Source organism: Curcuma longa, chromosome 3, assembly GCF_044706935.1.
Source record: "Curcuma longa cultivar G26 ecotype Majalengka, Jawa Barat chromosome 3, ITB_CL_G26_1.1, whole genome shotgun sequence".
In the NCBI taxonomy this organism is placed as follows: domain Eukaryota; kingdom Viridiplantae; phylum Streptophyta; class Magnoliopsida; order Zingiberales; family Zingiberaceae; genus Curcuma; species Curcuma longa.
This window is the reverse complement of record NC_133863.1, coordinates 7,038,058-7,063,080: the sequence shown is the minus strand read 5'-3', so window position 1 is coordinate 7,063,080 and position 25,023 is coordinate 7,038,058. Positions and strand designations below refer to the sequence as shown.

Sequence of the window (25,023 nt, the reverse complement as noted above, 5' to 3'; positions counted from 1 at the left end):
ACCCTAAACCCTAAACCCTAAACCCTAAACCCTAAACCCTAAACCCTAAACCCTAAACCCTAAACCCTAAACCCTAAACCCTAAACCCTAAACCCTAAACCCTAAACCCTAAACCCTAAACCCTAAACCCTAAACCCTAAACCCTAAACCCTAAACCCTAAACCCTAAACCCTAAACCCTAAACCCTAAACCCTAAACCCTAAACCCTAAACCCTAAACCCTAAACCCTAAACCCTAAACCCTAAACCCTAAACCCTAAACCCTAAACCCTAAACCCTAAACCCTAAACCCTAAACCCTAAACCCTAAACCCTAAACCCTAAACCCTAAACCCTAAACCCTAAACCCTAAACCCTAAACCCTAAACCCTAAACCCTAAACCCTAAACCCTAAACCCTAAACCCTAAACCCTAAACCCTAAACCCTAAACCCTAAACCCTAAACCCTAAACCCTAAACCCTAAACCCTAAACCCTAAACCCTAAACCCTAAACCCTAAACCCTAAACCCTAAACCCTAAACCCTAAACCCTAAACCCTAAACCCTAAACCCTAAACCCTAAACCCTAAACCCTAAACCCTAAACCCTAAACCCTAAACCCTAAACCCTAAACCCTAAACCCTAAACCCTAAACCCTAAACCCTAAACCCTAAACCCTAAACCCTAAACCCTAAACCCTAAACCCTAAACCCTAAACCCTAAACCCTAAACCCTAAACCCTAAACCCTAAACCCTAAACCCTAAACCCTAAACCCTAAACCCTAAACCCTAAACCCTAAACCCTAAACCCTAAACCCTAAACCCTAAACCCTAAACCCTAAACCCTAAACCCTAAACCCTAAACCCTAAACCCTAAACCCTAAACCCTAAACCCTAAACCCTAAACCCTAAACCCTAAACCCTAAACCCTAAACCCTAAACCCTAAACCCTAAACCCTAAACCCTAAACCCTAAACCCTAAACCCTAAACCCTAAACCCTAAACCCTAAACCCTAAACCCTAAACCCTAAACCCTAAACCCTAAACCCTAAACCCTAAACCCTAAACCCTAAACCCTAAACCCTAAACCCTAAACCCTAAACCCTAAACCCTAAACCCTAAACCCTAAACCCTAAACCCTAAACCCTAAACCCTAAACCCTAAACCCTAAACCCTAAACCCTAAACCCTAAACCCTAAACCCCCTAAACCCTAAACCCTAAACCCTAAACCCTAAACCCTAAACCCTAAACCCTAAACCCTAAACCCTAAACCCTAAACCCTAAACCCTAAACCCTAAACCCTAAACCCTAAACCCTAAACCCTAAACCCTAAACCCTAAACCCTAAACCCTAAACCCTAAACCCTAAACCCTAAACCCTAAACCCTAAACCCTAAACCCTAAACCCTAAACCCTAAACCCTAAACCCTAAACCCTAAACCCTAAACCCTAAACCCTAAACCCTAAACCCTAAACCCTAAACCCTAAACCCTAAACCCTAAACCCTAAACCCTAAACCCTAAACCCTAAACCCTAAACCCTAAACCCTAAACCCTAAACCCTAAACCCTAAACCCTAAACCCTAAACCCTAAACCCTAAACCCTAAACCCTAAACCCTAAACCCTAAACCCTAAACCCTAAACCCTAAACCCTAAACCCTAAACCCTAAACCCTAAACCCTAAACCCTAAACCCTAAACCCTAAACCCTAAACCCTAAACCCTAAACCCTAAACCCTAAACCCTAAACCCTAAACCCTAAACCCTAAACCCTAAACCCTAAACCCTAAACCCTAAACCCTAAACCCTAAACCCTAAACCCTAAACCCTAAACCCTAAACCCTAAACCCTAAACCCTAAACCCTAAACCCTAAACCCTAAACCCTAAACCCTAAACCCTAAACCCTAAACCCTAAACCCTAAACCCTAAACCCTAAACCCTAAACCCTAAACCCTAAACCCTAAACCCTAAACCCTAAACCCTAAACCCTAAACCCTAAACCCTAAACCCTAAACCCTAAACCCTAAACCCTAAACCCTAAACCCTAAACCCTAAACCCTAAACCCTAAACCCTAAACCCTAAACCCTAAACCCTAAACCCTAAACCCTAAACCCTAAACCCTAAACCCTAAACCCTAAACCCTAAACCCTAAACCCTAAACCCTAAACCCTAAACCCTAAACCCTAAACCCTAAACCCTAAACCCTAAACCCTAAACCCTAAACCCTAAACCCTAAACCCTAAACCCTAAACCCTAAACCCTAAACCCTAAACCCTAAACCCTAAACCCTAAACCCTAAACCCTAAACCCTAAACCCTAAACCCTAAACCCTAAACCCTAAACCCTAAACCCTAAACCCTAAACCCTAAACCCTAAACCCTAAACCCTAAACCCTAAACCCTAAACCCTAAACCCTAAACCCTAAACCCTAAACCCTAAACCCTAAACCCTAAACCCTAAACCCTAAACCCTAAACCCTAAACCCTAAACCCTAAACCCTAAACCCTAAACCCTAAACCCTAAACCCTAAACCCTAAACCCTAAACCCTAAACCCTAAACCCTAAACCCTAAACCCTAAACCCTAAACCCTAAACCCTAAACCCTAAACCCTAAACCCTAAACCCTAAACCCTAAACCCTAAACCCTAAACCCTAAACCCTAAACCCTAAACCCTAAACCCTAAACCCTAAACCCTAAACCCTAAACCCTAAACCCTAAACCCTAAACCCTAAACCCTAAACCCTAAACCCTAAACCCTAAACCCTAAACCCTAAACCCTAAACCCTAAACCCTAAACCCTAAACCCTAAACCCTAAACCCTAAACCCTAAACCCTAAACCCTAAACCCTAAACCCTAAACCCTAAACCCTAAACCCTAAACCCTAAACCCTAAACCCTAAACCCTAAACCCTAAACCCTAAACCCTAAACCCTAAACCCTAAACCCTAAACCCTAAACCCTAAACCCTAAACCCTAAACCCTAAACCCTAAACCCTAAACCCTAAACCCTAAACCCTAAACCCTAAACCCTAAACCCTAAACCCTAAACCCTAAACCCTAAACCCTAAACCCTAAACCCTAAACCCTAAACCCTAAACCCTAAACCCTAAACCCTAAACCCTAAACCCTAAACCCTAAACCCTAAACCCTAAACCCTAAACCCTAAACCCTAAACCCTAAACCCTAAACCCTAAACCCTAAACCCTAAACCCTAAACCCTAAACCCTAAACCCTAAACCCTAAACCCTAAACCCTAAACCCTAAACCCTAAACCCTAAACCCTAAACCCTAAACCCTAAACCCTAAACCCTAAACCCTAAACCCTAAACCCTAAACCCTAAACCCTAAACCCTAAACCCTAAACCCTAAACCCTAAACCCTAAACCCTAAACCCTAAACCCTAAACCCTAAACCCTAAACCCTAAACCCTAAACCCTAAACCCTAAACCCTAAACCCTAAACCCTAAACCCTAAACCCTAAACCCTAAACCCTAAACCCTAAACCCTAAACCCTAAACCCTAAACCCTAAACCCTAAACCCTAAACCCTAAACCCTAAACCCTAAACCCTAAACCCTAAACCCTAAACCCTAAACCCTAAACCCTAAACCCTAAACCCTAAACCCTAAACCCTAAACCCTAAACCCTAAACCCTAAACCCTAAACCCTAAACCCTAAACCCTAAACCCTAAACCCTAAACCCTAAACCCTAAACCCTAAACCCTAAACCCTAAACCCTAAACCCTAAACCCTAAACCCTAAACCCTAAACCCTAAACCCTAAACCCTAAACCCTAAACCCTAAACCCTAAACCCTAAACCCTAAACCCTAAACCCTAAACCCTAAACCCTAAACCCTAAACCCTAAACCCTAAACCCTAAACCCTAAACCCTAAACCCTAAACCCTAAACCCTAAACCCTAAACCCTAAACCCTAAACCCTAAACCCTAAACCCTAAACCCTAAACCCTAAACCCTAAACCCTAAACCCTAAACCCTAAACCCTAAACCCTAAACCCTAAACCCTAAACCCTAAACCCTAAACCCTAAACCCTAAACCCTAAACCCTAAACCCTAAACCCTAAACCCTAAACCCTAAACCCTAAACCCTAAACCCTAAACCCTAAACCCTAAACCCTAAACCCTAAACCCTAAACCCTAAACCCTAAACCCTAAACCCTAAACCCTAAACCCTAAACCCTAAACCCTAAACCCTAAACCCTAAACCCTAAACCCTAAACCCTAAACCCTAAACCCTAAACCCTAAACCCTAAACCCTAAACCCTAAACCCTAAACCCTAAACCCTAAACCCTAAACCCTAAACCCTAAACCCTAAACCCTAAACCCTAAACCCTAAACCCTAAACCCTAAACCCTAAACCCTAAACCCTAAACCCTAAACCCTAAACCCTAAACCCTAAACCCTAAACCCTAAACCCTAAACCCTAAACCCTAAACCCTAAACCCTAAACCCTAAACCCTAAACCCTAAACCCTAAACCCTAAACCCTAAACCCTAAACCCTAAACCCTAAACCCTAAACCCTAAACCCTAAACCCTAAACCCTAAACCCTAAACCCTAAACCCTAAACCCTAAACCCTAAACCCTAAACCCTAAACCCTAAACCCTAAACCCTAAACCCTAAACCCTAAACCCTAAACCCTAAACCCTAAACCCTAAACCCTAAACCCTAAACCCTAAACCCTAAACCCTAAACCCTAAACCCTAAACCCTAAACCCTAAACCCTAAACCCTAAACCCTAAACCCTAAACCCTAAACCCTAAACCCTAAACCCTAAACCCTAAACCCTAAACCCTAAACCCTAAACCCTAAACCCTAAACCCTAAACCCTAAACCCTAAACCCTAAACCCTAAACCCTAAACCCTAAACCCTAAACCCTAAACCCTAAACCCTAAACCCTAAACCCTAAACCCTAAACCCTAAACCCTAAACCCTAAACCCTAAACCCTAAACCCTAAACCCTAAACCCTAAACCCTAAACCCTAAACCCTAAACCCTAAACCCTAAACCCTAAACCCTAAACCCTAAACCCTAAACCCTAAACCCTAAACCCTAAACCCTAAACCCTAAACCCTAAACCCTAAACCCTAAACCCTAAACCCTAAACCCTAAACCCTAAACCCTAAACCCTAAACCCTAAACCCTAAACCCTAAACCCTAAACCCTAAACCCTAAACCCTAAACCCTAAACCCTAAACCCTAAACCCTAAACCCTAAACCCTAAACCCTAAACCCTAAACCCTAAACCCTAAACCCTAAACCCTAAACCCTAAACCCTAAACCCTAAACCCTAAACCCTAAACCCTAAACCCTAAACCCTAAACCCTAAACCCTAAACCCTAAACCCTAAACCCTAAACCCTAAACCCTAAACCCTAAACCCTAAACCCTAAACCCTAAACCCTAAACCCTAAACCCTAAACCCTAAACCCTAAACCCTAAACCCTAAACCCTAAACCCTAAACCCTAAACCCTAAACCCTAAACCCTAAACCCTAAACCCTAAACCCTAAACCCTAAACCCTAAACCCTAAACCCTAAACCCTAAACCCTAAACCCTAAACCCTAAACCCTAAACCCTAAACCCTAAACCCTAAACCCTAAACCCTAAACCCTAAACCCTAAACCCTAAACCCTAAACCCTAAACCCTAAACCCTAAACCCTAAACCCTAAACCCTAAACCCTAAACCCTAAACCCTAAACCCTAAAACCCTAAACCCTAAACCCTAAACCCTAAACCCTAAACCCTAAACCCTAAACCCTAAACCCTAAACCCTAAACCCTAAACCCTAAACCCTAAACCCTAAACCCTAAACCCTAAACCCTAAACCCTAAACCCTAAACCCTAAACCCTAAACCCTAAACCCTAAACCCTAAACCCTAAACCCTAAACCCTAAACCCTAAACCCTAAACCCTAAACCCTAAACCCTAAACCCTAAACCCTAAACCCTAAACCCTAAACCCTAAAACCCTAAACCCTAAACCCTAAACCCTAAACCCTAAACCCTAAACCCTAAACCCTAAACCCTAAACCCTAAACCCTAAACCCTAAACCCTAAACCCTAAACCCTAAACCCTAAACCCTAAACCCTAAACCCTAAACCCTAAACCCTAAACCCTAAACCCTAAACCCTAAACCCTAAACCCTAAACCCTAAACCCTAAACCCTAAACCCCAAACCCCAATCAACAGTCCAGTCATCTCTATCTCACTTTCTCTCTCTCAGATTTTATCTCTCTACTTTTCTCTCTCTAACTCACTTTCCCTCTCTCTACCTTTCTCTCTCATTTTTCTCTCTTTCTCTCCCTACACTTTTCTCTCTACCTATATCTCTCTCTCTACTTTCTCTCTCTCTCTATCTCTCTCTATCTCACTTTCTCTCTCTCTCACTTTCTCTCTCTACTCTTTCTCTCTCTATCTCACTTTCTCTCTCTCTACTCTACCTTTCTCTATCTCACTCTCTACCTTCTCTCTACCTTTCTCTCTATCTCACTTTCTCTCTCTACCTTTCTTTCTCTTATTTTCTCTCTATCCACTTTCTCTCTCTATCTCTCTCTTTCCCTACTCTCTCTCTATCTCTCACTTTCTCTCTCTACCTTTCCCTCTCCCCACTTATATCTATATACCTTTCTCTCTCTTTATCTCACTTTCTCTCTCTCACTTTCTTTTATCTCTCTACCTTTCTCTCTCTATCTCACTTTCTCTCTACCTTTCTCTCTCTCTCTCACCTTTCTCTCTCTATCTCACTTTCTCTCTCTACCTTTCTCTCTCTCTCATTTTCTCTCTCTACCTTTCTCTCTCTCACTTTCTCTCTCTACCTTTCTCTCTCACTTTCTCTCTATACCTTTCTCCTCTCTCTTTCTCTCTCTCTCACTTTCTCTCTCTACCTTTCTCTCTCTCACTTTCTCTCTCTACCTTTCTCTCACTCACTTTCTCTACCTATTTCTCCCTCATCTATCTATCTCACTTTCTCTCTCACTAACTTCTCTCTTTCTCTCTCACTTTCTCTCTCTACCTCACACACTCTCTCTCTCTCACACTCTCTCTCCTCACTTTCTATCTCTCTTCTTTCTCTCTCTCTCACTTGCTCTTTCTCTCTCACACACTTTCTCTCTCTATCCCACTTTCTCTCTCCCACTTCCTCTCTCTACCTTTCTCTCTCTCTATCTCTCTTTCTCTTTCTCTCTCATCTACTCTCTCTTTCACTTTCTCTCTCTACTCACTTTCTCTCTCTCTCTCACTTTCTCTCTCTATCCCACTTTCTCTCTCTACTTTCTCTCTCCCTATCTCACTTTCTCTCTTTCATTTTTTCTCTCTATCTCACTTTCTCTCTCTACCTTTCTCTCTCTATATATATCTTTCTCTCTCTATCTCTCTCTCTCATTTTCTCTCTTTATCTCTTTCTCTCTCTCCTTTTCTCTACTTTCTTTCTCTATCTCACACACTCTCTCTCTACCTTTCTCTCTATCTCACTTTCTCTCTCTACATCTCTCTCACTATCTCTCTACCTTTCTCTCTCTATCTCACTTTCTCTCTCTACATTTCTCTCACTATCTCTCTGCCTTTCTCTCTCTATCTTACTTCCTCTCTCTACTCCCTTTCTCTCTCTATCTTTCACTTCTCTCTCACTTTCTCTCTCCACTCTCTCTATCTCACTTTCTCTCTCTACCTCTCTCTCTATTCTCTCTATCTCTCTCTACCTTTCTCTCTCTATATCTCCTATCTCTCTCTACCTTTCTCTCTCTATCTCACTTTCTCTCTCACACATTTTATCTCTCTACCTTTTGGCTTATTGGCGTTCGACTCAATCAGATTGGACATCTCGTCGACAGTCTGCTTCGTTCCTCTGGAGTCAGATAACTTTCGATTATCCTCCTCTATTCGTAGCCTCAGGATCAGGTCTTCAAGCCCCATCTCCTTTTACTTGTGCTTGAGGTAATTCTTGAAATCCTTCCATGACAGAGGAAATTTCTCGATTACCACGGCTACTGCGAACAACTCGTTCAGCTTCATGCCTTTGGCGTCTAGATCATGCAGTATTAATTGCATATCTTAGACTTGAGATGTCACGCTCTTGGAATCCACCATCTTGAAATCCAGAAACTGACCAACGATGAATTTCTTCAATCCAGTATTTTCGATCTTGTATTTATTTTCAAGTGATTCCCACAGAGATTTTACCGTCTCCATCGAACAATACACGTTATACAACGTGTTGTCCAATGCATTAAGGACATAATTGCGGCACAGAAAATTTCCGTGCGACCACGCATCGCAAGCAGCCTTGCTACCTTCCATAGCGGCTGGCAAGTCTTCACGCAAAAATCGTACAAGGTTTAGCGTCGTCAAATAGAACAGCATCTTCTGCTGCCATCTTTTGAAGTCAGCTCCATTGAATTTTTTCGGCTTCTCTCCATGCGGAATTGATGTCGGCGGAATGGAGGTCGGAACGTCGTTGGTTGTCGCCATATCAGTTTGCACAATATCGTTTACGACTGTTGGTTCCGGTAGCTCCAGGAGTATGCAAACTGATACGGATCGTCGAGGCTAGTGTTCAACACTATCTCCATAAACGATATTGCTCCGCCACGGTGCTTACGGATAACAGTAACTCGTTCCCAAGATACAACGACGAACGTCTCAGAATAGTAGCACTTCAAATTCCGAGACCAGCAAACCTTCTCGTAGGCTTTTTGGACTCCGAATGTACTAGATGAGATGAATGCACAAGGAATAGTAGAATCGATGAATTCGATAAAATTTTCAGCATCTGGAGGGATCTATTTATACCAAATGAAAAGGTTGATTACCCTTTGGGTGAGAGGATGTGTCCTTTGGGCTGGATCGATCTGGATCGTCCAATCTGAAGGGTTGTAACCCTTCACATAGTCCACTTAATCTTATCCATCAGATCTGAAGGGGTGTGACCCTCATATCTCTCCTTTGGTCATCAGCCGTCAGATCTAGATCAAATGATCCATTCAATCTGACGCTTCAAATCAAGTCTCATTTCAAACAGTCAGATCATGTATCTTCACAATCTAACGCTTCAAATCATATCACATGCGATCCATCACATCTCTTTGATCAACGGTTGTCATCCGTTTACCCAATCAACAGTTCAATCATCTCTTCTTGTCCACGTAGATGCCACATAGGCATTGTCATGTCACATACGCACGTTGTGATGGTGCGCACGTTGTGCACGTACGCACGTGCGCGAGTGGCGGGCTCACAGATGCGAGCACTTGCTCGCCCTTGAGAAGAGAGCACATGATCTTTTTGTGTTAACTCTATTAACATAGCATCTTTAATAAGGAAAGAAAATCCATTGAAATTTCCGATATGGGATTATTCCTCATGCATTTCCTTATATAACATTAATTAATGTTATTATCGGCCGACTTTAATCAATTAATTTCTCATTCACCCTTAATCAGTTTTGAGCAAATTAATAGTCTAAATCTATCTATGTGAAACGTAGATTTCGATTTTGAAATCAATTATGACTTTCATCAATTGATGGCATTTCGATTTTTTTACAAAATCGTATTGGTTCATTAAGACCCCAATATCCAACAGATATTTACGGATGAAAATGTTAAAAGAAAGGTGACTCGCAAGAAAGGTACATAGGAGAATAAAAAATATGCTAAAAGGGTTACAAAAAAATTATGGGAGTTGAATTGAGGAAGCTTAAAGTCTCCTATTTCTGCATCTGATTCCTCGTTCCCTTCAAAACAAATGTTTGCTTCTCTTACTATCAATACCACAATCAGACAATTCGATCTTCAAAGTAGACCAACGTTTCACGATGAAAAGAATCGACTGAGTGGTGGCAAATGGGCTCATCTCACCAATTCAATGAATGGATCTGTTTCGATATAAGAAACAGAAACTGGAAACGAATTCTTCTTCAGCAATTTAGACGGATAGCTAGAAAAAAAGGTACCGACACGATCGTGGAGTCGCTAACGCGATGCCTTTGCAACCAAAACTCGTTGCCGAGATCGAGGTCGTTGACGAGACGACTTTCGGAGGCTCGCGCCCTTCGCAACTATATCACCACACACCTGTCGTTGTCGCCGTCGCCAACGACGGCACTCGCTGCCCGAGCGCGTGACGAGCCCGGTCCGGTTTATCTCTTCGGTTCGCTTTAGGATTGTTTGGACCGTCTTTGCCATTGACCGATTGACGTATAAATCGGGTTTCTAACTCCGCCATCCGCTTGCCCCTTAGCCATGGATCGCTTCAGGAGAAGACTCCAAGTGGAGGTGCCACAGGACAACGGCGGTAGCAGAGATGGAAGCGGGGGTGCTATCGAGAAGCCGATGGAGGCGCAGAATGAAGGGGCGCAGGGTGATGAGCTGAAGATCGCAGACGAGGAGCCGGGGCAGTTTGCGGGATTGAAGGTGCGGAGGAGGGCCGCGCTCGCCGGGAATTGCAAGGGAGACTACGTCGGCGTATCTTATGATCCCTTCCTTGATAAGATCTTGCGCAAACAAGGTAAACCTCAATGTCCAATGGTTTCTTGTCCTATCTCTTTTTCCTTGATTGATGTCCCCTTGAAATGCTCCACCACAATTTGTCGATTTTTCAATATGATTCTTCAGTTTTGGAAAGATCTGTTTTTAAAATAAAATGAATCTGGTTGGATTGGAAAGGATATTAAGGATGAATTTGGAGACCTTTGTAGAGATTTGGCATGGCTTTATGATCAAAGATCGAAGCCGTGATAGTTCTCAATTAGGTTAATTTCCAAATCTCACCATTTATGTTGAGTCAAGATGATAAATAGGATTTGTTCAACTGACTCAGTATGTTATTACAAAATTTTGATAAAAGTAAAATGAAAATGAAAATTCATAATTTTGTAACTTGATCCTAAATCACAAACTTAGATGTAAGATGCAAAGTAGATATAACTGATTCTAAAACATAACTGCTTGCTATATAACTTCCTATGTATTAATTCTTTTCAGGCCCCTTTTTGTGTTGTTTCTCCTAGAATATACAAGTCATGTTTTGGGCTTGTTTCCCCCATAATCCAACAAAGTGCTCACATCTAGAACTTGGTTCCTATCATTACCACTTGTTTCAGCTCTAGCCTTGTCCTCAAGGCTAAAATTAGGAAATTGAGTTCTAAGAGTGAAATCATCCTGCCATGTCGTGTCAATCATGCTCTTGCCCTTCCATTTGGTTAGTCATTGACGAACCAGTTCTTCATTTTAAACAATGTCTCTATTAGTAATCACATATTCTGGTTCCACATTATCTTCTAGTGCTACCTCCAGTTTGCTGGCAGATCTGCTTGCACATTGTAATCTCCAATAGCCTTCTTAAGTAATGATACATGAAAGATGGGATGGATCCGAGAATGAGGTGGAAGTTTAAGCTTATATGCAACCTCTCCATATTTTGCAACAATTGGAAAAGGTCCATAATACCTTGCTGCCAATTTTTGATTAATCCTACTAGAAATTGTGAGATGCCTATGGGGGCTTAATTTATGGAACACTCATTCTCCTATTGCAAATTGCAGTAGCTTCCTCTTTTTATTGACATATCTCTTCATTTTTTCTTACACCCTAGAGAGATTATATTTAAGTTGAAGGAGAGCTTTATCCTTGCCAGATAACTCCCTTGCCATTGCCTCAACTTTAGTTTCATGCGTTAAGAAGTGAGTTACAGTAGGAGGTTTTATACCATAAATTCCTTGAAAAGGAATTTTACCAATAGATATCTGAAAAGAAGTATTATATTAGAATTTCTGTCCACAGTATCCAATGAGCCCAATTTTTAGGTTGTTCAGAAGCAAAACAACGTAAATATCCCTCCAAACATCTATTTCATACCTCAGTTTGTCCATTTGTTTTAGGGTGGTAGGAAGAGCTCATCTTAAGCATGGTGCCCTGCAAGCGAAAGATTGTTTTCCAAAAGTGACTAATAAACAATGGATCTCAGTCACTAATAATGGATTTAGGAGTTCCATGGAGCCATATAATTTCTCTAGCAAACACCTCATCTACTATCTTGGCTGTATAGGGATGTTTCAACAAAATAAAATAGGCATATTTAAATAACCGATCCATTACAATAAAAACAACTTCATACCCTTTTGATCGAGGAAGTCCGATGATAAAATTCAAAGACATGTCATCCCCTATAAGATTCCGTATTGGCGTTTCATACCTATCCAATAAAGATTACCTGCCAACCTTCTGAGTTTTTTAGAAACCATAATGCCCTCCTAAAGGGGAAGAATGAAATTCCTTTGAGTAATTGTATTGAAGGAGATGCAGTAGAAATAGCATAACAAGCGTGTCATTGTAGAATAGAACTCCTTGTTGCATCTTAAAACCCGGATGAGAATTTGGATAATTGGTCAAATCAACCATAATTTTTGCAATTGAAGATCATGTTGAGCTTCTTCAATAAGATTTTCACCTTCCTCCCATATAGGGTAAGACACCAAAGCATAATATTTTTCTTCTTCATGTATTTGGGATGGCAAATCAACAACTTTATTTTCCAAACCTAGTTTGTAAATGACTTCAAATTGGTAACCCATTTGCTTGGTCATCCAACACTGTTGATCTATGGTTGTGATCCATTGTTATAGTAAAGGCTTTGAAAAAATCAGGGAGGGTTGAAAAAATCAGAGAGGGCAAGAATCAAGCAATTGGTCAAAAGTTTTTAAGTTTCACTCTAAAGAAGTTGATCAACAACAACAACAACAACAATCAAGTCTTATTCCACTAGGCAGGGTCAGCTATATGAATCCTTTTATGTCATTGAGCTCTATCCCCTACTATATCATTATTTATATTTAAATACATTTTATTTTATTTTAGTGTTGCTAACCAAGTCTTCTTTGACCTTCCTCTTCCTCGTTTGATGTGTACATTTGTTATAATTTTACATCGTCTAATTGGAGCATCTATTGGTCGTCTACATATATATCGGTACCATCTTAAACGTGTCTCTCGAAGTTTTTCCTCAATAGGTATAACCCTGATTTTTTTAAATATTTTCATTTCTTATGTTCTCCATCCTTGTATATCCGCACATTCACCTTAACATCCTCATCTTTGTAACTCTCATCTTCTGCTCATATGCTCGAGTCATAATTCAACATTCAACTTCATATAACATAGTAGGTCTAACTGTTCACCTTTAGATTGAGAAATCATGGCTTCAACACCATTTAGATGAATTTGCATGCCATCAAGTTGTTCCATCACGCGAATAAGTATCTCATCACGTTGATTATTAGTCAAATTTTCCTCTAAAGCTCCTCCTGGATCTTATAGACATGTTAACCTGGCTCTGATACCAAATTGATGTAGCACAAGAGGAGATTGAGTGTTGGATGGTTTCAGAAGTAGAAATCTGGAATAAAGTGGTAAAGGAATGTAGAAACTTAGGTATCACGCCTAAGGGTTCCTAGGCATCACACCATAAGGAGATTGTATCACACAACAAAAGATAACTCTCAAAACATTGATATCTATTCCATATCCCAGCATTACAGCAGTACACATATTCATACTAGGACTCACAAATGACTTAAACAACATAAATGCTAGTAGATGGACTCGTTAAAAACACAGGAAACATAAAAGACTCATAACTATGCTACAATTTTCCAAGCATGGGAAATTAAAGCATATTGGAATTGTTGGACATTTAATGCTGACTTTTGACTTCAATCCTTTGGAATTGATGAATTTTATATCATTTCTCAAGTAGGTTTATCATCTTCCAAGACATGCCAAATTAATAGTGGAGTTTTAGAATCTTTATTTTTGTGTTTATAGACTTTTAATGGAGTTTGCCACTTGTCTCCATCATGTGTCAATAGTTGTATTCTTGGTGTTGACGACCACATTATATCAGTGATAGAACTCTTCATTATCTCTTCAGGTGACAGAACAGTTCTATTTGCTGATAAGGTGATCAAAGTCACTGGATCCGGAAAGATGAAGAAACAGATTATGCTGATTACTGATTTTGCTATATATCTTGTTGACTCTGATGCTGATGCCTTAAAGAGGAGAATAGCACTTGCAGCAGTTGAAAAGATATGTTCAAGCAAATTCAGTGACAATTTTTTTGCGCTGATCATTCCTACTGAGTATGATTGTCTAATGGCTAGCACAAGAAAAACAGAGATTGTGAATGTCTTGGTTGAAGCCACCAAGGGTGCAACTGAGGAACTTGAGGTCATTTTCTCCAACAGGTAAATATTGACAATAGCTTCTTTTTCATTTTGGTAAGTATTGGCACAAAGTCAGATTTTTTTTCTCTTTGTATTACTTTATTATCAAGAGTTCGACCAACAAAGTCACTCCTTTTAACCATGTATTGACAGAAGCCTTGTGCATCCACATCCTTTTTAGCACTGATTTATTAACCAGTTTAATCATTTTTTCCTTTTATCATGTTTACCATACGATATTTCTGCTAATGATCTGTTTTTTTTAGCTTAAACCGGTTTCTAGTATTGGTCAAGGAGAAAATTAAGTTAATTTCTTATCATCTGAATCCATCCTAACATTGTATTCGGTATGTCACCATTTTTCTTGCATACTTTCTTTCATAGTAACCTTCTTATTAGAAAAAACAAAAGAAAAAAGTGAAGGAATGAAAAAGTATAGATAAATAAACTTTGGCTTACCAAACTTCTTTCCAATGATTGTATACTGCAATTCATGGTAGAAATTTGAATTAGCTTATACAGCGAAGCTTCTAACAATTTCATATGCAAATTGAAACCGTCTCTTTAATTTTTCTGCAGAGGATTCCAATCAACTGCTGCACTGCTCTTTTTCTATTTCCTCTTACTTGTTAGCTGATACACATCAACCAATTTAAATTGCAGTCATCCTAAAAAACATTTGCACAGTACGTGCTGAGTCATTATATTTTGTGGAATTGATCAAGCTCTATCTCACATAAACCTCATGTCTGGGTAGATCAAACGTTGGTGGGAAAATCTAACTAAAGCTCTTTTTTTTTGTAAAATTTAATACATTTCTCTAAATCAATAGGCATTATGTACCGTGTAAAGTTGACAAAAAAATATATGGCTGTTTATTTTTCAACTAGAAAGATGAAAGCTGTGGAAATTATGCAAAATGCAGGTTTGAGTATAATGCTGCTGACGACATAGTGAAAGAAGTCGAATTTGTGGAAGTAGAAGGTCTGTTTAACTCTTCCAAAATCTATTTCTCTCGCAGTAAATTTAGCATAATATAATTCCTTGCAGCTCACTGAGATGGTGATAGATTTTGCCTCGTTGATTCTTGCGTGTAAATTTTTTAACATATTTTTCCTTTCCATCTTTATTTCACCATCCATGCCAATGACAAGGTTACAACGTATTGAATCCCATTCACCTGGGTTCTACATCCTACATCATGCTGATGCATCACATCTGCCTTGTTCCAGATTACCTTCAAGTGCGTTAACACTTGCAATGTTTTGCTGCAGGAGCCATTGGAACAAGGATCTCAAGGAAGGCTATCCAATGATGCAGTCCTGGTTTGGCTTTATTGAAGAGCACCTTATGTCGAGGTTCTAATTTCCTTTTGGTTATGATGGCCAATGAACTCTTGAATCATTGTGATAACCCCAACAATCAATTCAATCTTTGTTTTCCATGTCTTTTTTTTTATGTACTTGAGTTTATTGGAGTTGATGATATTGGGAATCGCTGTTGTATGGTACTGTTGAATGCATTTCTTCGAATACTTCCATTTTGTTAAATAGACACTTACAATCAGGATTAGAAGGAACGCACTTCTGTTACAATAATAATAATAATATATTCAAACAAATTTCGTTGCAAAAAACATGCAGTATGGTTATCAGAGTAACAAGTAGTTCCTGTTTTTTCAGGTGAGCGACCGTAATATGATACACTGCTGCCTAAACAAAACGAGCTATGATTAACTTAGGGATAAAAGTTACAGCGGTTTTGCCATCCTATAATTTTGAGGTTTAGTAAGCTGTAGAAGGTTTGGAATAATTTCTACGATTAGTCAACTTCGAAGGAGCCAAGCAAAATTGTTGATGGATCTTAGTGGTTTCAAGGTGGGTCGTAACTTCAGAGTTAGACTGTCCGTATTTATAAAAAATGATAAATCCTAATTAGTCTCCTAGATCCCCTATCCTATTGCCCAGGGTTCTATTTTTAGGCCTTGGGATTTATCTGTCGTTGCTTGCTTAGTCATGATGTCACTTTGCCCCCATGGATTGATGGCGTGCCGTCGTGCTTCCTACAACGATACTCAATTGTTGCGAAGTCGGGTCGTAGTTTAGCCTCTTAATTCATGGGAGCATACCTAGCCTATGTGAGTATCTAATGAATAATATTGTTAGCAAAACTCCTAGGCAAATGGTGCAAAGCCAAGTTTTGACTTGTTTATTTTTTTATCCAATTTATCTATTAAAAATTTTATTGACTTTGAGCTCTCAAGTTTATCGGGTTCAACCAGCTAGTGTTAGCATCTAATGAATAATATAATCAACCTAACTCTAGACTATTAGTTGAATAAGTTAAATGATGTCGACTTTGATTATGTTTAAGCTGAAAGCATTGTGATATATCGAAATTGAACTAACGGATGTATCCACGAGATCTAGTTATCAGTATCTATAAGGCTACAATAGAAAACCAAATGCAATAACAACCGAAGGGTTGACTTGAGTCCAAAGCCAATGTTATTGTTTCTTATTTATCGTCAGAGAAGCTCCTACAAATGTAGCCGAATAGGCGACAATCGGAGTCTCGTCTCAATGGGGAAGAAAAGAGAAAGAAGAAACTCTTGATTTCAGCAAGATGCCCAAATGAAATCAAGATCTCTTCCCTATATACCCAAAAGTCATCTTGCAGAGATCATTTACTTAAAACTCATAACTCGTTAACAACCCACTAATGTCAACGAACTGGATTAACAAATGCCCCCTTAATACAAACAATATTAGATCACTTCATCAAAGTTTAATCTTAATGACAATTATTGTGTTGTTAATTCAAGTATAAGTCTATCAAATGGAGACTTAATCATTGAATCTTCCACTTAGGCTACATTTGATATCGTATACACCATATAACACCTTAGTTGAGTTCGACATGTCAAACTTTATGAGTTAAATACTCCTTAAACAATCTGGTCTATTAATTTCATTAGTATATGACTAAAGAAGTCAGAGTTATTATAATTGCAACAAGACTCAATAATAATCACAATATTAATTTCATTAACGACATAAATATAATATGCATATGTATTATAAGAATGACACGAAATATGATTTGTATACACTCATTCTCAATAAGTCTTGCTTATGACTCAAATCATGTTCAAATCATACTAATACCGTATGTTAAACTGCAGTAGTAAACTATGATTTAACTTTATAACTCAAAATAGAGTCCTATATCATATTTTCAAATATCGTATGTAAAATCGCAATAGTAAATTATGATATTTTTATGTGTTAAAACCTTATACACGTAAAAACTTTAATACATATAATCAGTCAAAAAATATTCATTAATATAGAGCATTACATCAAATATAAATTCCTACCAAATTGGTATTTCATCAAAAGAAGAACCTCATATTCATCACATGCTGATGAAATACCTTAGATGACAAACCCTTGATGAACGGATCCGTTAATATGGAATCTGTCCTTATAGGCTCTATCATAATCTGACTACTTTGAATTCTTCTTTAACCGTTAAAAATTTTATGTCGATGTGTTTAGACTTCGATGAACTATGATTATTTTTGAAATATAATTATGTGATTTTATTATTACAGTCGATCCTCAATGGCCTATCGATGTCCCCAATGTTATGTAATCTTGTGATAAGATTTCGCATCCATATCCCGTGGTTGGATGCTTCATAGCAGATTATAAATTCTACCTCCATCATGAAAGTGACTATTAACATTTATTTGATGTTTTTCCATTATATAGTCGCTCATGCCAATTGAAGACATAACCTGAGGACCTCCTGCTATCTAATCATCCAGCAAAATAAGAGTCTGAATATCTAATGATTTTCAGATAACTTGATTTTTGATAAGTATTAATTCTTAATTCTTTGCAAATACCTCATCATCCTTTTTACAACTTTTCAATGCTATGGTCCAAGATTACTCAAACATTTGCTTAACATCCTCACCATTTATGTAAGATTTGGATGCATACATACTTGAACATACATTAAACTTTTTACTGTCGATGCATAAAGGAATTGCTGCATTTCCTTAATCTTAAGTTCATAGCGTGAACATTGCTACAAGCTAAATCTATCACCCTTTGATACAGGAGTATCGTCAGAAGCACAATTCTACATGCATATCGAATAAATTTATTTTTTATATAAGTCTTTTGTGAAAGTTCAAGTGTGTATCTTGAACGATCACGATAAATCTGTATGCCTAAGACAAAGGATATATCACCAAGATCTTTCATTTTAAATTCACCTGATCGAAATGACTTGGTTTCAAGTAGCTAATCTTTATCATTGTTTGTCAATAAAATAACGTCCACATACAGAACAAATATTCGTACAGTTTGTTCCCTAAGAGGATAGGTTGAAGGTAAGAAAGTCTGGAAATGAAACACACCATGGCAACAGAGATTGGTGTTTGATGTGGGACTTCATGGAGAGGGTAACTCATTGCAAAGTCACTTCATGTCCAACATAAATTGTTCATCATGACTTATTCATTTCCAAGCCGCAGTTTTTATTCTGAAACATTAGCTCAAAGTAAAACATATTGAAGCTAATACTCAGGCCAAGGGGCGAATCAATACTCTGCGGTGAATTGGGGTCCTGCATGAAGGACAATCCTTCATGCCTTGCTTCTCGTGAAGTTCATTGCATTTTACACACAAAACTTGGTGAGCACAGGGAAGGAAAACAACGGACCTCACCTCCGATAGGCACATCACACATTCCCATTCACGCTGGAGCCCATCTGTTTCTGATTCCTGCAAGTCGATAATTGTAGACAAAATGTAGGTATTGATGTTTTTCTGACCATGGGAGAGGCGGGAGGCATAGCTTTTGTCTGCTCCCCACTGTAGACGAGCAATGTTTGAGTCTTTGATAAGCTGCAATTGTGCAATCTGCTGTTCAAGCCTGCAGATTTCATTTTTACACCTTCGCAGATCGTTTTCAGCTTCTAATCTTAATGCATTTTCCACTGACTTTGTTGAAGTCTCTATTTGTTCCCTTTCTTTTCTTTCAGCTTGAGCCACTGCAAATGCCTCGTTTTTAAATTTCTCTTCTTGTTTCCACCTTGCCTGCAAGTGGTTGCCATCAGAGAACAATTCTTAGCTAATATATTTGGATATTTCAGCTTGATAAAGAAATAAGCAATGAGAATAAACTAACAGATTTTTACACCATGAGTGATCTCTTTAACTATTCCATATTGATAACTTAAGCAATGAGAATAAAGTAACAGATTTTTACACCATAAGTGATCTCTTTAACTTTTCCATATTGAATAAGGGATCAAAGTAGCAAAACTTCTACTACTTCCCATTGCTCTTATTTTGTGGCTGTAAATTGGATTCAATATCATTCATTCTCAACTACATAACTATATCCAATCTCAAGATCTCTGAACTCAAAATTTTCAATTTCACATTAGAGTTTCCATTTCACCTTTTTATAATCGATAATCAAAATTCTACGATAAGCACTTTATAACATGGGTTGTAATATAAATGATGTGAGGCTTACTTTTAATGTGACACTGTAGTTATAAGATGACAATGTTTACCTCTTCAAAAGGGACCAACTTGATCTGTAGCTTACCACTTTTGCACAATCAGCTACAATGGCAGTTTCTACCAGAAATTTCTCTTAAAGAATATCCTACTAATGTAGGATAATTTGTAGAGGCATATATTACCATGCAGTTGTTCAGTACTATAGTTGCCATTAGTTGTGTACGAATAAGTTATCCTACAAATTAAAACCAACTATTTGGAGTAAGGAGCGGTTTACATTCCCCACCACTGAATTCTGTTGAGTAAACTTGCACTATCCAATCACCCACCTATGCTCTATTTATTCCTGTGGAAGGGAGCCAAATTTGAGGAAAGGGAAGGGGAAATAGGGCTTTCCTCAGCTTATTGTTGCTGATGCAGCAAGGAAGTGGAGAGATCTTTTGGGTCCTTTTTCTCCTATGAATTCACTCAGTCCACATTGGATGGAAGAGGAGAGAGAAGATGGATGGTGAGGTGCTATGTTTTCCTCCACATGCTACTTCCCTCCCTCCTTTCTTCTTCATTCCCCTATTTCATGTCAACAACATAGAGGATCCCTATTATTCTTCCCTTCTCTCCTTTTCCTCCCTCTCCTTTCCCTCCAAGGAATTAGCAAGCTTTAATGCTTATCCTTGTCTTCTTGTCTTGTTTTTTTTTACTGTTCATGTGATTCCTTTTAAGCATGTAGCCACAATTCAAAAAGCCAGATTCCTATTTCCAACATTTTAATATCAATCAGTATGTTAATTCATAACAACCTCTCAAATTGTATTCAGTTGTAGCTCAAAGTAGCTTGACACCAAGATGAGAGTAGTCCTAGTATCCACTCACTTGGCACATCCTTCATGCCACTTCGCTGATGCTATGCTAACAAACAACTTCCACTACTAACCCCTTTTGCAGTTTGTCCCTTCTTGCAAACAATCCAATTAACTACCTCATTTAGTCACGCATCATCCTTCCTGCCACCTTCCCCTAACCTATCATTGATAAAACTCTTAACTGCGGGCAACAAATTGGAAATTAAAAAAAATATTTCTGTTGTATTTCTCAAGATATTACACTCCTAATTGAGATGGATTAATTCTGATAAACATGAGCCTTAAGACATTATCTAGATCATAAGCACTTTGAATAGCTAGAGAAACCTGAAACAACCTAAAGGCAGGAGCAAAATAGTCAAAGAACTGAACACCTTTTTTTTATATAAGCTATTTTTAATATAAATCTTAGCATGTGGCTATCTTATATCTAAAGAGGAGCCTTGACGTAACGGTAAAGTTGTTGTTTATGGGTTTGAGTCACGGAAATAATTTCTTGTAATATAGGATAAGACTGCGTACAATAGATACTTCCCTGAGACCTCACATTGACAGGAGCTTCATGCACCGAGCTGTCCTTTTTATGTGACTATCTTGTATCTAAAAGTGATACTATTTCCCGGTCTTATTAGGTCAATTATTTCTCTAGAGAAACAACTATAGATGTTTCCCTATAACCAAGTTGTCATCCTTCTTTGCCCAAAAGAGAGAAGTTTTAGTCACTAAGCAATCAATTTTAAAGAACCTAAAAAGTAAATATCTTTTAAGAACTTATAGACAGTATGATCAATTAATTTCACTATTCAAGGAATTTCTCTGAGTGCAACATTTCATGCACCATCCTATCAGTAGAATACAATGACATGGTAGGGCAAAGAAGTTACCTCCGATTGATCCCGAAGCTCCTCCATCTGTTCAAGTTGCTGCTGCAGCTGAAACAGCTGATATTTTTCAGTTGCAAGCTCCTCTTGAAACAAAAGCTGCTGTTTCTCACATGTCTGGAACATTTTGAGTGTTTTTATCTCCCTTCTTGAAGCTTCTTGACAATTTGCTGCTGATTCAGCAGCATGCATTTTTGCAGCTTCCATTCCCAACCTTAGTTGAGTGTTTTCATATTCAAGCCTATGGGCAGCAGCATTAGCCCTTTCAACCTGAACACTTGCTTTGGATATTGCAAGTTCCATCTCAGCAAGCTTCTTCTTCGTATTGTCCACTAAAGCATGCCTCTCTTTTTGTAGCCGTGACACCTCTTCTTTTTCCCGTCTCAAGGAATGGAGTTCAGCTTTATCCTTGCTAAGCCTTCGAGCCGCCTGCATCACCTTTTGCTGGGCCCAATCAGTCCAGTCCTGCAACTGCACCTGGAGTTCATGCATTAGGGGAACCAATAGGAGCAACATCTCATCCTTTTTGTCCTCGGGAACACAATCTCTGCATGTCATACATGAATGGCTTACATCCCTACTGCTGGATTTTGGAGCCTCAGAATTACATTCTGGTGTAATACTAAGACTGTTGCTACTCCCAGACGGTAGTGACAATGTAAGTTCAGTGTTAGTAGTAGGTTTTAGTGATTGACTTGTAGCTTTTTTGTCACTGCATGTTGGACTAGGAGAGTGTCCATTAGCAATGGAAAGATTAAGTTTAACATCTGACAAAGAATTTTCAACTCTTGGTACTTCTGCAATGTTTAATGAGCTCGTCAAATTTATGCTGCCAGAACCAGAAATTGGATTGTGTTTTCTATCAAAGATTAAGTTTCCTAATTCACTTTGTTTGCATGCTCTGGTAACTGTTTTAGATCCCAATGCATGATAACTTTTCTCAAAATGAATTGAATTTTGTCGCACAAGAAATTCTTTTTTGGAACTATTCACATGAACCTTTATACTGCTAACTGACTTTTCTTCTTGGGAAGATTGACAAACTAAAGATTCTTCAATATGATTAGATAAAGAAATCATGCTTTCCTTCAGCTCTTTAGGTGTTGAAATCATGCCATTCTCATTTGAGGAAGAGAATTTTCCTAATTCAAGACTTGGTATCACTGCCACTTTTGAAGTTTCTGATCCCTGAATGCACCTGGGAGAAGGTAAGATATCAAGTAACTTCTTATGTCTTTGATCTTTTATTTCAGGGGCTACCGATGTAGTATTACTAAAGATTGACCCTGGTTCTGACTGAGATTTAGAAGCACTGCAGTCATTTTCGACAACATCTGATGAATTGTCATCCATCGCACAAGCATCCGATATATTTGCATCACACATCAGCAAGCGCCACATTGCATCACCTGTACTAAAGAATGGTCGTGCTTCCTTAAGCACACGAATCATATCAGCCAATATAAGCTTCTCTAAATATCTTAGATGTTCTGAAGCATTCCCTGTGGGAGAAGAATCCAACTCTTGGCCACTCTTTAAAAATGCCAACACATTTTCCACAATATTAGATACAGTGTCTTTATACCCATAGCTAAACCCTGACTTCAACACAGCATTAGTTGCAACTTCCTCAGTATACCCATGAGAGATAATCATCTTGATTGCAGTCTCAAAGACTGTATCCAAATTACTCAACAAGATCTCCTCAAGCTGGGATTCTGTGAGACAACTCCAATCAATGTCCTGGAATCCATCCAACTCCAGCTCCGCTTTCTGAGCAGCCATATGAGTCCTACACATCTCGCAGATACCTGCGTGATGCTGGTGATAGGCTAGCTCACCGGATCTCTCTGCAGAAAACAAATCATGATTGGGCAACTCTGACTGCGGTGCACTCCTAAGTGTGCTCGGGTCTGCTTGGGGTGGTTCTGCTCGGAACTTTCTCTTGTTCCTTTTCCCTATTTCTATTGACGAGTTGAGATAACTACCACCACCAGAAACCACAGTGGCCATTCCGACTATGAATTCCTCAATAAACACTGGAACAGATCACAAAAAAGAATGAAAAGCATCAAGCAATGCAAACTACAGTCAGAATAAACGAAAAAGGGAGGCGATGAGGATCAAACCTTACTGATTTGGGCAAAAGATGATTTTTTATTTTCCCGTGCGACAGATAATTAATTCTTCAAAGGGAAAACAAGTATTTAAACTACTCTAGGTTGGAATTAATAAAGCCGACACCAATCAAATAAAAAAACGGCGACAATCTAATTAAGACCAATCAATAACACTAAATTTCTAAAACAAAACCTACCAAGAAGAATATGTTAGAAGAAACTGAGAGGATCATTGGGAGGCAGGAAAATTCATTCGATAAGGTTCATGGTCGATCGAAGGGGGTAAGACCCGAAAAAGTTGGAAATAAAATGGTGAGTTGAGTAGCAAGAAGAATCTGGTCGGGAAGATGGATTGGGCGATCGATTTGAAGCGCACCTGATTGAAGACGGAGGCAGGTGGATCGATCGCGGGTCTGGCTGGAGGTCGTGCGGCGGATTTGGGGGTGACGACCAGAAGAAGGAATTCAATCGCTGCTGCTTGGGTGGGACGGAGAACAAATCCCCACTTTTTTTATCATCCTTTTCTATATATATTATTTCTAAGGCTCAAAAGGAGTGTGATTTTACCTGGAGGTAGGTAATAAACCCTATTGTGCCGAAATTTTTAATATTTAATACAATAAAAATAGCTTTTTTATAATAATAAATTATTAAATTGATTAAAAAAACTTTCGCTTATATCTAAAAAGAAAGAGTAAGGATATTGAGTATTATAAAAATTAAGTAAAATCTTGAAAGCTGCTTGTGCATTGGGTAAAATGTCGAAGTTAGTAAGTTGCTCATATTTCCATTTTATCTTCAAATTTTATTTATTTATAAAATTAAATACAGTAGTGTGCATATTTTCACTTATATAATCTTAATTTTACAGGTTTTTTTAATCTACCCACCCCCGTACTGACATACATTACGTATTTGTCACTTATATAATTTTAAATGTACATATTTTTGAATTCAAAATTTACAGATGTCCTAACAAATTTATATCGCAGAAAGTAATATTCAATGAATATAATTTAACAACATTACTCTTTAATTTTAAATATTACACTAGGTATCTTTGGATTTGTTCATTTATAAGTATTGTTTTAACTATTTAATATTTAGGCATGACATTTTAATAAAATAAAAGATAGTTAAAAGGAATAAGATGAAGAGTAAATAGAGAACAAGAAAAAAAGAAATATGCCTAAATATCTAATAAAACTTAGAAGGGCATACGTCAGGAATCAGTGAGAAATATATTATTTTATAATTTATGCTGGATAATTATATATCTGCCCTTGTTTTTGCTAAGTCCTATAGTAAATTGTTCATTGTCACAATGTAACTCCTTCATTCTCATCTGCAAAAAAAAATAAAAAAATCTGCCATCTTACGACGCGATCGGTC

The 25,023-nt window shown here is 38.6% G+C and overlaps 2 protein-coding genes across 3 annotated transcripts; one reads left to right on the top strand and one right to left on the bottom strand.

Moving 5' to 3' along the window:
• Window positions 1-10,238: 10,238 nt before the first annotated feature.
• Window positions 10,239-15,755, top strand: LOC141824932 (uncharacterized). The gene is made up of 4 exons (XM_074712280.1): window positions 10,239-10,506; window positions 13,927-14,242; window positions 15,147-15,205; window positions 15,496-15,755. The coding sequence occupies exons 1-4, from the start codon at window positions 10,242-10,244 to the stop codon at window positions 15,534-15,536; spliced, it is 681 nt and encodes a 226-aa protein (XP_074568381.1). The 5' UTR covers window positions 10,239-10,241; the 3' UTR covers window positions 15,537-15,755.
• Window positions 15,756-18,504: 2,749 nt separating this feature from the next.
• On the bottom strand, window positions 18,505-24,127 carry LOC141822817 (putative E3 ubiquitin-protein ligase RF298). Of its 2 annotated transcripts, none has more exons than XM_074710136.1 (3): window positions 24,008-24,127; window positions 21,515-23,550; window positions 18,505-19,335 (listed from the first exon to the last, which is right to left on the bottom strand). In XM_074710136.1, exons 2-3 carry the CDS (start codon window positions 23,522-23,524, stop codon window positions 18,820-18,822), a joined length of 2,526 nt encoding a protein of 841 aa, XP_074566237.1. In that variant the 5' UTR covers window positions 23,525-23,550; window positions 24,008-24,127; the 3' UTR covers window positions 18,505-18,819. The 2 variants fall into 2 exon arrangements, with proteins under 2 accessions (XP_074566237.1, XP_074566238.1); XM_074710137.1 differs by lacking the exon at window positions 24,008-24,127 and adding an exon at window positions 23,829-23,899.
• Window positions 24,128-25,023: the final 896 nt, after the last annotated feature.

Excerpts from the sequence above, each read along its gene's own strand:
- LOC141824932 (XM_074712280.1), top strand. The coding sequence starts at position 10,242 with ATGGATCGCTTCAGGAGAAGACTCCAAGTGGAGGTGCCACAGGACAAC. Across the intron at positions 10,507-13,926 it reads TAAGATCTTGCGCAAACAAG|GTGACAGAACAGTTCTATTT; the intron begins GTAAACCTCAAT and ends TTATCTCTTCAG. Across the intron at positions 14,243-15,146 it reads GAGGTCATTTTCTCCAACAG|GTTTGAGTATAATGCTGCTG; the intron begins GTAAATATTGAC and ends TGCAAAATGCAG.
- LOC141822817 (XM_074710136.1), bottom strand. The coding sequence starts at position 23,524 with ATGGCCACTGTGGTTTCTGGTGGTGGTAGTTATCTCAACTCGTCAATA. Across the intron at positions 19,336-21,514 it reads AGCTTCGGGATCAATCGGAG|GCAAGGTGGAAACAAGAAGA; the intron begins GTAACTTCTTTG and ends AACCACTTGCAG.